General features: G+C 43.3%; 1 protein-coding gene across 5 annotated transcripts in view; it reads left to right on the top strand.

Annotated features, from left to right (window-relative positions):
* CNKSR3 (CNKSR family member 3) overlaps positions 1-15,835 on the top strand; it is a 106,179-nt gene that overhangs the window by 81,421 nt on the left and 8,923 nt on the right. For all 5 annotated transcript variants that reach the window (XM_086318418.1, XM_086318419.1, XM_086318417.1 and 2 more), the window contains 4 exons: positions 2,428-2,547; positions 4,129-4,188; positions 9,290-9,358; positions 9,626-9,772. In XM_086318418.1, coding sequence (XP_086174544.1) covers positions 2,428-2,547; positions 4,129-4,188; positions 9,290-9,358; positions 9,626-9,772 — 396 coding nt within the window. The remainder of the gene's footprint in view (positions 1-2,427; positions 2,548-4,128; positions 4,189-9,289; positions 9,359-9,625; positions 9,773-15,835) is intronic.

Below are 15,835 nucleotides of genomic sequence, written 5' to 3'. Positions count from 1 at the left end.
GAAGATCCCACACACCACACTACTGAGCCTGTGCTCTAGAGTCCAGACACTGAAACTACTGAGCCCATGCGTTGCAAGTGCTGAAGCCTGCATACCCCAGAGCCCATGCTCTGCAACAAGAGAAATCGCTACAGTTAGAAGCCTTCGCAATGCAACTGGAGAGCACCCCCCTCTCACTGCAACTAGAGAAAGGTCCAGCTCATGCAGCAACAAAGACCCAGCACAACCAAAATATAAATAAATAAAAACAAATAAGAAGATTAGAATAGTCTGCTTGAAAAAAAAAAAGAATGCCTTGGATTATGGATAGATCAACTTGTTGACTCTTTTTACTAATGAAGGATGGAGCCAATCCCAGCTAGAGAGCACATCTGGATGTTTGAGTCCACTGGGAAACTCAGGAGTGAAAAAATAAAAAAGTGTGATCCATGAGAGAAAAATGGGTAAGGTAGACTGCATTAAAATTAATATCTCTGCTCCATCAATGCAATGTTAAGAGAACAAAAAGACAAGGCACAGACTGGGAGAAGTTGTTCTCAGAACACACATCAGATAAAGAACTTATGTGCAAAATGCACAAAGAACTCTTCAAAACTCAATAATAAGAAAGCAAACAACCTAATTAAAAAGCAGGTGAAAGATCTGAACAAACACCTCATGATAAAAGATATACCGGTTGGCAGGTAAGTATATGAAAAGATATTCAGCATCACATTTCATTAAGGAATTTCAAATTAAAATAACAGTGAGGTACCACTACACACTTAATAGGGTAACTAAACTCTACCTCGTGATGACACCAATGTAGAGCAAGAGGAACTCTCGTTCATTGCTGGTGGGAATGCAAAATGGTGCAGCCGCACTGGAAGACGTTGTGGCATTTTTTTTCCTTACAAAGCTAAGCATTCTGTTACCCTACAAACCAGCAGTTATCCACCTAGGTGTTTACCCAAATGAAAGAAACTAATATTCACCAAAAGCTGCATGGACTATTCTAGCCACTTTAATCATAACTGCCCAAACTAGGAAGTAGCCAAGGTGTCCTTCAGTATGTGACTGGATAAACAACCTGGAACATCCAGACAATGGAATATTATTCAGCAATAGAAAGAAACGAGCTATCGAGCCATGGAAAGATATGGAGGGCCCTGAAATGCATATGACCAAGTGAAAGAAGCCAATCTGAAAATCCAAAATCTATATGCTATATGATTCTAACCATATGAGATTTTAGAAAAAGAGAACCTATGGAGAAAATAAAATGATCAGTAATTGCTAGGGGTTTATCCTGGGGGAGGAGGGACAGACAGGTGGGTGGAACTGAGGGAATTTTTAGGGTAGTGAAGCTATTTTCTATGACACTGTGATGGTGAATATATGACATTGTGCATCTATCAAAACCTGTAGAACTGTACACCCTAAAGAGTGAATTCTAATGTAAACTATGGAACTTAGTTAACAATAATGTGTCACTGTTGGTTGGTCAGTTGTAACAAATACACCATACTAATGCAAGATGTTAATGAAAGTGAAAGTGAAGTCGCTCAGTTGTGTCTGATTCTTTGCGACCCCGGGGAATGTAGCCTACCATGCTCCTCTGTCCATGGGATTTTCCAGGCAAGAGTACTGGAGTGGGGTGCCATTGCCTTCTCCAGAGGATCTCCCCAACCCAGGGATCGAACTCAGGTCTCCTGCATTGTAAGCAAGACGCTTTACTGTCTGAGCCACCAGGGAAGTCCTGATGTTAATAGTATCTTATTATTAACCATTATAATAATATAGCTGTGTTAGAAACTGTTGAGATGGAAAAGAAAATAGATGGAACTCTGTAATTTCTGCTTCTTTTTTCTCTAAAATGAAAACAGCTTTAATTTTATTTACTTACTTAATATTTTGGCTGTACCACTCCAGTGACATGTGGGATCTTAGTTCCTGACCAGGGATCGAACCCACACCCCCCACATTGGAAGCACAGAGTCTTAACCAGTGGACCATCAGGGAAGTCCTTAAAACTATTTTAAAATATGAAATGCATTTTTCAAAAAAGGTGCAGGACAAGATGATTATTTTTTTATGTTGTCGGTAGTTGGTATGCAGAGAATGTGAGCCATTCTTAAAAAAACGCAGAGATGGCTGGGAATACATGGTTCTCTTTAGCTGCTGAAAGGGGGTTTCCGCCCAGCCTGTGCACTTCAGTGGCTGTAAATAAGTTAATCTAAAAGCTGCACTTTTAAAGCAAAGCTGGAATAATGACACTATTCTACACGTTGCAAATATGGAAGCCACGTGCCACGTGGACTGGGTGGTTTTATCACAGTGTTACGGCCAGAGCTAAGGATGATCAGTGAAGTGCATTTTAAAAAAGAATTCAGCCGGAGATAAACTTGGTTAATGATTGACCTTCTCTATTTGCCTCTCCAACTCTAGGTCAAGGTTTTAAATGGCATCTGTGACAAGACCATCCGATCTACCACGGATCCTGTAATGAGCCAGTGTGCGTGTCTGGAAGAAGTTCACCTACCAAACATTAAACCTGGGGAAGGTTTGGTAAGGCGTCTAACAGCATTTGTTTATTTTTGGATAGCATCATTGTTTTATTAAAGTTGCTGTGTTTTTTTAAAAACAATAATTCCATATTGCTTTCACTAGAATTCTGAATAGTAGAATTAGACTGATTTCCATTATGCGGTTAAGAATTTGCCGTCTTGAACTGTTGATATGTTTTATATCAAAGCGTCTTCAAAGTATAAAAATAAATACAGTTTTAAAACTGTAAACTCGTGTCTTGAGGAATTGTCTTAACAGTTTTATTTTTAGGTCTTAGCAATACAAGGAGATAGAGCACATTTCCACAAAGTAAAGATGGTCTCTGGGTAGGAAACAACGTCTGCTATGACGTCTCTATTAGCACTTAGGCTTTATGTGAGAAGAGACAGGTTGAAAGAAATGATGGTTTTAAAAAAGTTCAGAAATGTTTTAGACATAATGTATGAGCTCTGTAGTAACAGGCCCCGAGAGTCTGCAGGTGGATACCTAGATCAGCACCTAGGGCCACATTCTTGGTAAGGAGAAATGTATATACCGAGACTGCTCCAATTCAAAGTAAATGATTGCTTATACTGAAGTAAACATGGAAGGCTTCCTGGAGGTGGGCTTATCCACGTATTGAAGTGGAGAAGTGCCCGAGTGGGCAGAAGTGGAGTTGCCGTTCCAAATGGTGAAGTTACCCAAGCAAAGCTCTGTGAAGAGGAATACCATGCAGAGGGAGAGGCTGATTACTCTGATAGTGAATAGCAGGAACAGAGAGCCTGGGCAGAAACGTGAAGGTGTTAGTGTTGGGTGAGATACTCATCCCCAGAGGCTTGTAGATTGCTGAGCAGGGCAAGTTCACTGTCAAAATGACTCCTGAGGAGGTTCTGTGTTATTACAGCATTGGTACCAGGGTGAGCAACCACTCTTTGCTCTCTCTACCTTTTGCTCTTTCCCCGTCTTATAAAAGTTTAATAAACATTTTTTAAAAATAATACAAAGTGCCTCAAACTGCAGAGATATTTCTTCCAGGCTCTGCGTTCACCTCTGAGTTTGCCCACTGGGCATTTAAGGATGGAGTGTATTAATATTTATGCCTCCCTTAAAATGCAGGAATGCCTGTTTCTAATTTATTTCTTACATTGTGTTCCTGAGCAGTCTCTGCTCTTACATCCTGGTTTGGTTGTTCGTGGCTTGAATAAGTCACCGTGCAGTGACTGCTGAGACCAAATTAAGTGAATATATTGTGTCACTACACAGAGAGATGGTCGGGAGAGGACCGGCCTTGTTTGAACTGCCTCATTCATGCAGCAGATCTGAGAACATTCCTTCTGAGTCCTCAGACATAGAGCAAAATTCTGTGTGCCTGGTACACAAATTATAATGTCAAAGAGATCTCGTTTCTGATCTCCTTCACTAGTATTTGGTTAGTTCCCCTTCACTGCTCTTTGGATCTCGTTTTACAGTGTTTCAGAAGGCTGAAGAATGAGGGGTGTTCGGAAATGACTGCCTTTAATGTTTTGTCAAGTCTAAGTCTCACTTGTGGCTCTGTTTCTAAACGTTGGAGTAATGAGTTAATATGTTTGTGACTCACTCTAGGGTATGTACATCAAATCGACCTATGATGGATTGCACGTGATTACTGGAACCACAGAAAATGTAAGTGCATATCCATTTAATGCAAAAGCTATTGTACCTTCAAGCAGATTTGACAGCGTCCCTATTCCTTTCATTTAACTATGTGTATGTTGTTCTATTATCTGTAAGGGAGTGTGGGCGCCTGTTTTGTTTATTTCTGTTGCTAGTGTGCTGCTCATCACCAGCTGTCATCAATGTATTATTTAAATTGTCCTTTATTGCTCTCATTCACACACTTTGCCCAGCTTTTGCCATCCTGTGTTATTTTTTTTGCGCTCTTGGAAGTGTTAACCCATAAATACAAAAGCAGTGATCTCTTTGTTGTTGAGAATCACTCTTATAAGAGCTGGAATTGGTGACCATATGTGTTAAATATAGTGTTTTTTTTTTAAAGTGGAATTTATATGTGTCACCAAAGCAACTATTTTCGGGTTTTTGCATGACGAAGTTTCTTTTTATAGAGCTGTATTTCATAATACTTGCATGATACTGAAATTTAGTTTTTCCCCCCTTAATCATTTGAATAGAAAAAGCAGGGCCATTTCTGTTGTGAGGAACTTGTACTCTGTTATCATCCTTTAGAAAATTCTGCTACATAAAAGGTTTTCCCTTAGTTCCTCAAACATTTTGAATTTGTGAAAAGTAGAGCTAATTGAATGCTTTCTTTATGCCACCTACAATACAGCTAGCTTTTGAATGACATTGATACAGAGCTTGAAATGTCAGAAAAACTTCTCTGCGTCTGTGTAAAAATAGCATGTGTCTATGGAATTAATTGCTATTTAATCAAATAAGACAAGAGGATGTAATTCAAGACACAAGAAACTTGGTGACTACTTTTGTTCATTGTTGTTGTTGTAGTCGCTGAGTCATGTCGGACTCTTGTCCACCCCATGGACTATAGCCCTCTAGGCTCCTCTGTCCATGGAATTCTCCAGGCAAGAATGTTGGAGTGGGTTGCAGATTCCTTTGCCAGGGGATCTTCCTGACCTGGGGATTGAACCTGGGTCTCCTCACTGGTGGGCAGATTCTTTACCACTGAGCCACCAGGGAAATACTTTTCTGATCTGATGGAAATATGTGTCGAAGTTTGAGCTTCAGCTGCTAGGTCTGTTGATAAAATAAAAAGGCATGATCTTTGATGAGAGTTTGTGACACATTTGATTTTTATAATAAGAAAGAAAGTGGCACTGTAAGGCATTCAATGAATTACAAATAAGTTGTGTGGTTCTGGCAGACAAGTGAGTGGAAGCTGGTAGTGTCTTTAAGCATTGTTTATTGAGTTACAGTGAGAGCACTCAGACCACTGGGAATTTTTATACCATGGCACCCGAGAGGCAAAAATGGCCCAGGATCCTCTCCTTTTAGGCTGGGGCCGGTGCAAAAAAAAATCACAACAAATGTTCCTCCCTCATCCTTGTCAGAGACTTTGTGTATTTAGCCGCACCATGACACGAATATGCTCATGTACCACTCAGTACATTGTTCTGAAGCTGGATAGATTCAGAGGGATGGTGAATGTCACTTCAGTTTTTACATTTTATTTATTTTGTTTTTGGCTGCACTGGGTCTTCGTTGCTTTGCACGGGCTTTCTCTAGCTGTGGTGAGCGGGGCTACTCTTCGCTGGCTGCTCCAGCTTCTTCTTTTGGTGGCTTCCCTTGTTGCAGAGCGGGGCTCTAGGCATGCCGGCTTCGGTAGTTGCAGCACTCGGGCTTAGTTGTGGAATCTTCCCAGACCAGGAATTGAACCCACGTCCCTTGTATTGGCAGGCAGATTTTTATTCACTGCACCACCAGGAAAGTCCTATTTTAGCTTTTAAACAGTTGAAGTTTTGCATCTAGTAATTTGGTGATTGCATTAACAACCCAGACCTGTGCAGTTCCAGACTCAATCAGGTCTTTGAACCAATTTCAATCTTGGATAAACATATAGAACACTATAATGTTACTTCCTTTCACTGTCTACCTCATCCCTAGCCTGCTTTCCCCCCACGCACTGTAAACTAAAGAAAACCAGCTTTGAATCAAATCAAATGTCTACTGATACATTCCGTAGAATTCCTACCAGACTCTTAGGACTGGATGAGAGATTCAGGATTTACCTGGATGTGGCTGCTCCTAGTGCCTCCACGTAGGATGGTACCTAAGTCATCCTAGAGAGAAATGGTTTCCTTCTTGTTCAAAATCAGAGAAGGGGAAACTGGTCTTTTTCCGTCTGGTAATCTGCTGGAAAATGTCCCTCATTCTTGCAGTCACCTTATGTTCATTGTCTGGAATATGCTACATACTCTGTAATTCTTGTCGATGACAGTGGGGAGTTAGGTAAGAGCCCACTTCTCAAGGACTTGATCTGAATATTTTATACTTAGTGCTGGATATTTTACACTTAAATGTTAAATGCCAGTAGAAAATGCCAGTTCCAGGACAGCTTTCTGTCTATCACTGAAGGTTGCTATGATTTTAGAGTCAGAATGTTTTTATAAAAGCCTGGTTTTGGAGGGTTAGAGTGGACAGAATTCACCAACTTCTTTCTCAATGTGAATTGTCTCCACACTCCTCTATCTTGGACTCTAGTTGACGCAATGCCAGCAATGCCAGCAGGTCATCTCAGGCCTTTAGTCCTTTTTTTTTTTTTTGAGGTTACCTGAGAAGTCAGGATCATTCCAAGATCAGACAAACAGGATCTGGTGATTGTCTATCTTCTTTTTTTGATGTTGCTCAGGACCTTGACAGAAGTCTGATGGGATCTTAGCCCTACTCCTCTTCCCTACCCCTGACATGAGTTGGGAAATAGATGAGCCTCTGAAGAATGGATGCATTCTTCTCCAGGGCATCACTCTTCTGCAGTAGGCCAGATCAAGCATCATTTTTCAGTAGTCCAGCACACAGTGAAGATCATCAAGAGCAACTACCCTAGGAAGAATTTTGGTATCAGGCTCTCTCTTTACCAGTGTTCTGCCAAGCACAACGCTTAATCATTTGGTAGGACACTGGAGAAATGAATATGTGAAGAGGAATGGAAGTCAGTTCAGGACACTGGGACTTTTTTTTTTTTTTTTTTAAGATTGCTTATCTGTAAACAGGGACTTTCTGGCTTCAAGGCTATCTTTTAGAAAGTGACGCTTACCTTAGATGAATCCCCAGCCCAGGAAGATTAACTGGGACTGGACTGATTATGATCAGACTTGCTAAAGTTGACCTGTAACCATGGGTTTGGCATCTGACACTAGGGGCAAGAAAGGAGCATTGACACATTTGTTTGTTTAAGAAGTGCCTCAGGAGCAGGGGATTGGAGACAGACCATCTCCCCGTGGTACCCACGATGCTGGTCTCACGGGTGAGGCACAGCCGGTAGTCACGGTGGCAAGTTAAATGTTTTCAAAAGTAGCTGGCCTAGTTACCTGTGCCTTGTGTTGGCCCAGAATCCAAGAGACTGTTTCTACAGTTTAATGCTGCTGCTGCTGCTGCTGCTAAGTCGTTTCAGTCATGTCTGACTCCTTGCGACCCCAGGGACTGCAGCCTACCAGGCTCCTCCATCCATGGGATTTTCCAGGCAAGAGTACTGGAGTGGGGTGCCATTGCCTTCTCCGATAGTTTAATGCTACTCGCTCATTTCTTTTTTTTTCCCTGCTCATTTCTTGTTGAGCCTATCACAACAGCTGAGTGAGAAAGTTCAGCAAGGGTGTCTTGAGTTTAGTTGCTACCCCCATCACTGTGTTCAAAGGTGCTATTTATAAAGGATGGTTGTAAATTGCTTGAAGATTCAGTTATATAAGTCACAAAATAAAACATTCTGGCTTCAGTAACAGTTGATTAGAATTTGAAATCAAAGTTTCATCCTTTCCTTCTCTTTTGATCATATGAAGTATCTTTTTTTTTGCATAATTCTGTTTTATTTTATTCCATGAATTTATTGTTTTTGCAATTAAATAATGATAATAAACCTATACTTCTAGGTAGGATTAGACATTACACTTATCCTAAAATACTTTTCAAATTCTTTGTCAAAATGTTTAGTCTGTAAAAGGTATTAATGAGAGAAAAAAAGTTGAGAAGAAATTATGGCACAGGTTCCCTTTAAGATGAAATAATACTTCGATATATAGTTACAATTTATCAGGGGAAAATTTTTAAGGTATTACTTTCATGTTAAAAACCACCTAATAAGCATAAAGTTATATTCTGCATCTTTCACTTACTGTGTGTCCATAACTGAGTTATTTACCACTGAATGTCAATTTCCTCAAAACTCCATAAAATAAGCCTAATGATATCTGTAAAGTTTGTTGGCAGAATTTTTTAAACATATTTTAAAATCGTATGAAATTTCTTACACATTGAGTTATAATTTGATTAAATGAACAAGAAACCATGAGAAAATATTTGACAAATAGATTACATATATTTATCTGCCTATACACACATATGTGGGGAGATATATATATATATATATATATATATATACACATACACAGATATTTGCAAATTTGTAGCAAATTGTTATTTGAAGCGCACGAAGTCTGGACTTTGTTTTGATACTGTGAAAATGCATCCATTTAGAATTCAACCTGAAGACAAAAAAAATTTAAATTTTTTCTAAATATCTTCTGTTTTCACTATCTTTCTATTTTAGCAATGTGATGATAACATGTAAAACAAGTTTGAGTAAAATAAAGAGTTAGTTTTAATAATCACATAAAAAGCAATTATGTGACAGAGTTACAGTGACCATCTTTACATGTTAAGCAGTTGGTCAGCTTTTACAAGATTAATTTTGACAGGAATATAGGGAAGGTACTTTTTAGATGAACCAGTGGCTTTGATCAGCATGTTAGGTGGACAGTGCGTCCCACTCTTCATGGTAGGTTAGATGAACCTTGGCTGTTCCTACTGACAGATTATCTGTTGTAACAAACCACTGGAGATAACACGCGTATTCACATGCCAAGTTCTACAGGCTGTGTAGTTTTAGGAATCTCCAGCACACTGTGTAACTGTTCTTGAGAAAATTGTATTCCCATTGCTTGTTTTGTGTAGAAGAAAGAAGGGAGACGAAATAGAAGCAGAAAGAAAAAGGAGGCTTAAAAAATAAGACAGGTCTCTCTCTGTTTGTCTCTAACAGTCTCCTGCAGACAGATCTCAGAAGATTCATGCTGGTGATGAAGTCATTCAGGTTAATCAGCAAACTGTGGTGAGTTTGTTCGTTGAAGCTTAAGACTTCATCTTCCCCTTCTAAAACTTCTAAACCATTTTGCTTGCATTTAAAAAATTTGCAGTTTATATCCAGCTTTCCATAATTTTAAGCAGTGCTAGAATGAACAGATTTGTATCTGCCTATTTGCTCATAGCTGATTTCCTTGAGATGAATTCAAGGAAATTTGAATTCCTTGAACTCAAATAGGCTTGAGTTTTCATTATTCATGAGTAAGTCCCCTCTCCTCACTATCTTTCTTTGAAGGTGGGATGGCAGCTAAAAAATCTGGTGAGAAAGTTGAGAGAGAATCCTACTGGAGTTGTGTTACTGCTTAAGAAGCGCCCCACGAGTTCCTTCAACTTCACTCCTGCCCCCCTGAAAAACCTACGGTGGAAGCCGCCTCTGGTGCAGGTACTGTTATTGGTTGAAAGCCTTTCTTTGACATTGGTGCAGGAACAATGTATAATACCTGAGTTGTCTAAAAAAAAAAAAAAAGGTTACAGTTTGATTGGTTTCGGGAGTGTATGGATTATCTGTGAATGGATAATTATTCTATAATCCTGTATGTACAGGTGCTGAGTTGCTCAGTCGCGTCCAACTCTGCAACTCCATAGACTGTAACCTGCCAGTCTTCTCTATCAATTGGATTTCCCAGGCAGGAATACTGGAGCAGGTTGCCATTTTCTCCTCCAGGGGATCTTCCCGACCCAGGGACCGAACCCCCATCTCCTGCATTGGCAGGTAGATTCTTTACCACTGTGCCACCTGGGAAGCCCATCCAATAATCCTGCGTACATGAGAGCAGACTTGCTGGATTTGCGCTGACTAATATGGCAGCCACTAGCCACCTGTGACTGTTTTAATAATTAAAAGGAAAGCTTCAGTTCCTCTGTCTCACCAGCCACATTTCAGGTGCTGGGTAGCCGCTTGTGGCAACTGTCTGTCATCGCTGCAGACGGTGGCAGACTTCTGGCCCTTCTGGCCCTTCTCCTCTACCGTTTCAAACACACAGTCCCATAAAGGAATCCAGTTTGAACACTGCTCTGAGACCGCCTGGGGTAGAGTCCTCAACATCGGTTTATCCAGGCAGGGGTAGGGACTGTGAGACCCACCCACCAGGCAGGGAGCTCCGTCACTCCTTTGTTAGATTTAGTAGTCTTGGATGAGAATAAAAAGCCGATTGGCTTTTAGTTTTATTATTTGAATTCTCTACAGACAATGCACTCCTTACTGCTTACACTTGAGTGGACATGCACCCCACCAACCCTCTCCTTATATCGTCAGTTCTTTGTGTTTAATTTCTAAACCATGAAAGAAAAGCAGCACACTTTAAAGCTCTTTTATAAGATTGAGATTGCCACTTATGTGTAACTCTCTGTGATTTTACTGTCCATCTTCAAATGGAAGGAACGGCAGTACCTCACACTATCAATGGCTGTTTTCGTGATGCACAGAGCGCTGGAAATCTGTCTGCGTGTGTACCTTAGCGGGGCAGGGGACCCATAAAAATAAAGAACAGGGTGTGGACAGTGGAGCCAGGAGGGGCACATAATTAAAGCCACTTCTTAAATAAAAAGGGAACGTATCAATCACACTCCAGCAGCTTCTGTTTGCTTTGGTTCAGTTCAGTTGCTCAGTCGTGTCCGACTCTTTGCGACCGCATGGACTGCAGCACGCCAGCCTTCCCTGTTGTTCTGCTTGCATCACTCAGCACACAGGGCACCGTCTTTCAATACTTCTGGATTTCTCAGAATGTGTTACTTAACACAGAAGAGGTCTTACTTTACCATCGGTAGTTGATGGAGGGCTTCCCGCCAGCCAGCTCTGCCAGCTCCTTGGTGCAGGGGGGTGAATGTTGGGTTCTGAGGAAGGGGTGATGGGCATGAACAGGTGAGCGAAAGCACCTCTTCCGAGGCGGTGGGAGCCTGGAAAACTCGGTGGGATTTCGTAGGCAGATGGGAGGCTCTTGGTGGAGTAGATGAACGCTGTTCACACAGCCACCAAGGGAGGATACACTGCCGTCAGGGCGGGTGGTGCCCAGATAGGATTTCCTGGAGGCAGAGAGTGTGGCAGACGTTCTTGTGAAATGATTTAGGGCAGGTACTTCCCGTAAAACTTGGCAAGGAGGGAGGGAGGCAGACGAAGGAGGGGAAGCCCGCAAGGTGCTGTCTCAGGTAGAGTCTAGTCTTGGGCTGTTACCCAGGTGTAACCACACAACACAGGCTCTGGCAGCTGTACGCAGGGGTGTCTGCTGTCGGCTGAGAGCAATTCTACGGAGCAGGGGGTGACTGTGAGCTTTTAGCAATAGATACTCACAGCAGCTGGGTTCACTGGCTAACCAGAGGGGCTCTGGGTGAACATCACAGCTCTCCGGCATGAAGTAGACCAGACTCTCAGGCAGGGGGTGGGAGAGAAAGCTGGACCAGTGGGCTCGGCTGGACAGGTGGGTATAGAGTTCTAGGCTAAGGAGCACGGACCTCATCCCGCAGGTAATGTCAACAGGTTGACAGTTGGTTTTTACACTAATGTCTGGGTTGGTTTGCTAGGGCCGCCATAACCAAGTACCAGTGACCGGGTCACTGAAATGAAAGTGTATTCCTTCAGAAGTCTGGGGGCTGGCGATCTGAGAGCAAGGTTGGCTTCTTGTGACGTCTCTTTCCTTGGCTTGCAGATGGCCATCTTCTCCTTGTGTCTTCATGTGGTCTTTGCTCTGTATGTTGTTATTCAGTCGCTAAGTTGTGCCTGACTCTTTGCAACCCCATGGACTGTAGCACTCCAGGCTTCCCTGTCCTTTACTATCTCCCAGAGTTGGCTCAAACTCATGTTCATTGAGTCGATGATGCCATCCAACCAGCTCATCCTCTGTTGCCCCCTTCTCCTCCTGCCCTCAGTCTTTCCCAGCATCAGGATCATTTCCAATGAGTTGGCTCTTCACATTAAGTGGCCAGAGTATTGGAGCTTGCTCTGTATGTCTGTGTCCTAATCACTTCTTCTTACAGGGATACCAGTCAGACTGGATTAGGGCCCACTCATGTGACCTTATTTTAAATTAAGCATATCTTTAAAGACTGCAAGTACAGTCACATTCTGAGCTACTGGGGGCTCCGGGGACACAGTTTAGCCCAAGACACTATCTAAACTTGAAACAGCAGGTGGGAGGTGCTACATGTCTTTTGTTGTTTTTGATTTTTAGTTGCTAAGTCATGTCTGACTCTTGTGACCCCCATGGACTGTCGCTCACCAGGCTCCTCTGTCCATGGATTTCACAAGCAAGAATACTGGAGGGTGATGCAATTTCCTTCTCCAGGTTTCTTCCTGACCCAGGAATCGAACTTTCATCTTCTGCACTGGCAGGAGGCTCTTTACCACTGAGCCACCTGGCTTCTGGGTGAGGCTGGGACTGGGGCGATTCTGAAAGACTAACTCAAGAGATCCTTTGGAAGAAGTATCAAGAGGACTCACAAAACAGAGGAAGGGGGTCCAGAACTGAACTCCTTGCATTCAAATCCAATCTCTGACTCATCTTAGCTGTGAGACCTCAGACAAGTAGTTAGTATTTCTAAATCTCAATTCTAATTATTCATAGTAACCTTTAGAAAAGTCTTTGGGTTAGGGGTAGGCAGGCAGGGAAAGCGAGAAGCAGATGTGAAATGTGGCAGTGACCTTGCGTGGTGATACCAGTGACAGAAATCACACAATCAGAAGAGAACCATCTAGGAGGCAGAGATGGCAGGTCTTCTGATCATCACTGAGTTTGAAATGACAGAGGAAAAATCAGGTGGATGTGTTCAGAAGGAAAGCGAACATTATTTCTAAGTATAGGCTAGAGTCAGTTCCTTGACCTCTGGAAATTCACTTAAAAAGGGACATGCTTCCTTTTTCCTTTGTCTACCTTCCTGCCAAGTTCCACTCACTGTGCAGTTTGGGGGAAGAGATGAAGGTGAGGAATGAAACATGTAGCTTCACTTCCAACCCAGCTAGAGAACAGCCATCAAAATGCAGATGCTGGGGACTTCTCTGGAGGTCCAGGGGTTGAGAATCTGCCTTCCAACGCAGGGGACCCGGGTTTGATCCCTGGTTGGGGAACTAAGATCCCACATGCCACAGGAAAACCAAGCCCCCAACTCAAGAGCCTGCTGCTGCTGCTGCTAAGTTGCTTCAGTCGTGTCCAACTCTGTGCGACCCCATAGACGGCAGCCCACCAGGCTCCTCTGTCCCTGGGATTCTCCAGCCAAGAATACTGGAGTGGGTTGCCATTTCCTTCTCCAGTGTATGCATGCATGCTAAGTCACTTCAGTCGTGTCCGACTCTGTGTGACCCCATAGATGGCAGCCCACCAGGCTCCTCTGTCCCTGGGATTCTCCAGGCAAGAATGCTGGACTGGGTCGCCATTTCCTTCTCCAATGCATGCATGCTAAGTTGCTTCAGTCGTGACTGACTCTGTGCAACCTTATGGACAGCAGCCCACCAGGCTCCTCTGACTACAGGATTCTCCAGGCAAAAATACAGGAGTGGGTTGCCATTGCCTTCTTCAGTTTAATCGCTAAGTCACATCTAACTCTTTGGAACCCCATGGACCATAGCCCGCGGGGCCCCTCTGCCCATGGGATTTCCCAGGCAAGAATACCAACTCAAGAGCCTATGTGTCACAAACTACAGAACCCAAACACTCTGGAGCCTGTGTGTCCATGAGCACAACTAGAGAGAAGCCCGCACACTGCAGCAAAGACCCCTTGTGCCTCCGCTAAGACTTGATGCAGCCAAAAACAAAATTCAGAGGCCATTTTATAGCTTAGTATCCTGGCACTGAGTCCACGATTTTCTCAGAACAAGAACTCTGGTAGACCAGTACTCTGTACACTTTCTCAGCCCCCATCCTGGGTTTTGCCCTCTGTGTTGTTCTTCAGGGGTCTGTATGCCTGAGTGCCCACCTCTGCTGGGAGGGAGCATCTCTAGTTCTTGTCCGTATCATTAATGTTATTACTAGAAAGGTATTCATTGCTCTGTTTTTAGGCCACCACCCTGGTAAACGAAGGTTATTGATTTAGAAGTAATGATCAGTGTTGGAGTTTAGGGAAATACCTGCTCTATGGAAATGCCCATTTCCTTCTACTTCTGTTTGTGGAGAGCCTGGGTCCTGGGCCCCGTGTCTTCAGATGTTGTCTAAGATGGTCAGGCTGAGGTGTGGATCCGTTCCTTGGTGCAGAGAGCTCCCAGGCTCTCTGTATATGCTTGGGGAGTCTGTTTCCCTGAGCCTCAACGTCCTCCCCCAAATGGGGCCGTCGCTCTGTGAGCACTGCTACTCCCATCCTGCCAAGCCTCAGACTCCATTTCACACTCTCACTTCTGGGAGGGTCTCCAGCAATCATTACCTGGGCCAGACAGGGCTTCGGTGTCTCTCTCTGTCTCCCCAGGGCCTAGCGCAGTTCTCACATGGTGCTTCCCCCTGGCCTTCCGCACATATCTTCGTGCCTTGACTCAGATTTCCTTGCTGTTGTTCCTTTTGTTATTGTTTAGTTGCCAAGTCATGTCCGACTCTTTGCAACTTCATGGACTGTAGCCCGCCAGGCTCCTCTGTCCATGGATTTCCCAGGCAAAAATTTTGGAGTGGGTTGCCATGGCCTTCTCACTGTTCTTTTACCAACCAGAAAGGGCTGATCGTCACTGTTAGACTATAGGAGAGATACGATTGAAGGTCTCACAAGATTTAAAAAAAAAAAAAGGTCCCCTGAGACCAATAACACGATTAAAATGAAGCCATGTGAATTTTAAATTTAAAAAATTAGCTCGTGAATACTCAAACAGCATAAGGTTGTGTACTTACTGTGTGATGAGCCTGTGCTAAAGCCCGTTACATGTGTTACCTAATTCTCACAGCTGCCCTTTGTTGCTACCGTGTGTGCATGTGTGTGTGTGCGTGTGTGTGTGTGTGCGTGCACACTCAGTCACTGAGTCGTGTCCGACTCTTTGTGGCCCTGTGGACTGTAGCCTGCCAGTCTCCTCTGTCCATGGGAGTTTTATGCTTGTTCCTGTTTATGCCCATTCTGTAGATAAGGCACAGAGAAGTTGCGTGATTTGCCTGGAGACACACAGCGAATCAGAGGTATAACCAGGATTGCACCCAGAGAGTCCAAGTTCCGAGGCCACACTCCTAGTCAGTGGCAGTGCTGTCAGTGATCAGTGTGAACTAACTCATTCTGTCCTCACCGCAGCCCTCCGTGAGAGGTGCTGTCAGTATGATTGCTTTTCAGAGGAGGAAGCCGAGGATTGGGAGTTTAGGTGCTTTGCTCAGAGCCAGAATTCTAACCTCCTGGTTACCTGACTCCCAGGCCTCGGATTCTCACAATACATCTAGCCTTTCAAAACTCTTGGTAAATGGTTTATACATACCATGGGACATTAGTCATAGGAAACAATAAACTAATGCCATTGCAGCAACATGGACGGACCTCGAGAGTGTCGTACTAAGTGAAG

The sequence above is a fragment of the Bos grunniens genome, chromosome 9 (assembly GCF_055505025.1).
Source record: "Bos grunniens cultivar Pamir isolate PY7600 chromosome 9, Bosgru_T2T1.0, whole genome shotgun sequence".
Taxonomy (NCBI): domain Eukaryota; kingdom Metazoa; phylum Chordata; class Mammalia; order Artiodactyla; family Bovidae; genus Bos; species Bos grunniens.
Note: the sequence above shows the minus strand (reverse complement) of the source record. Positions and strands in the feature narration are given on the sequence as shown.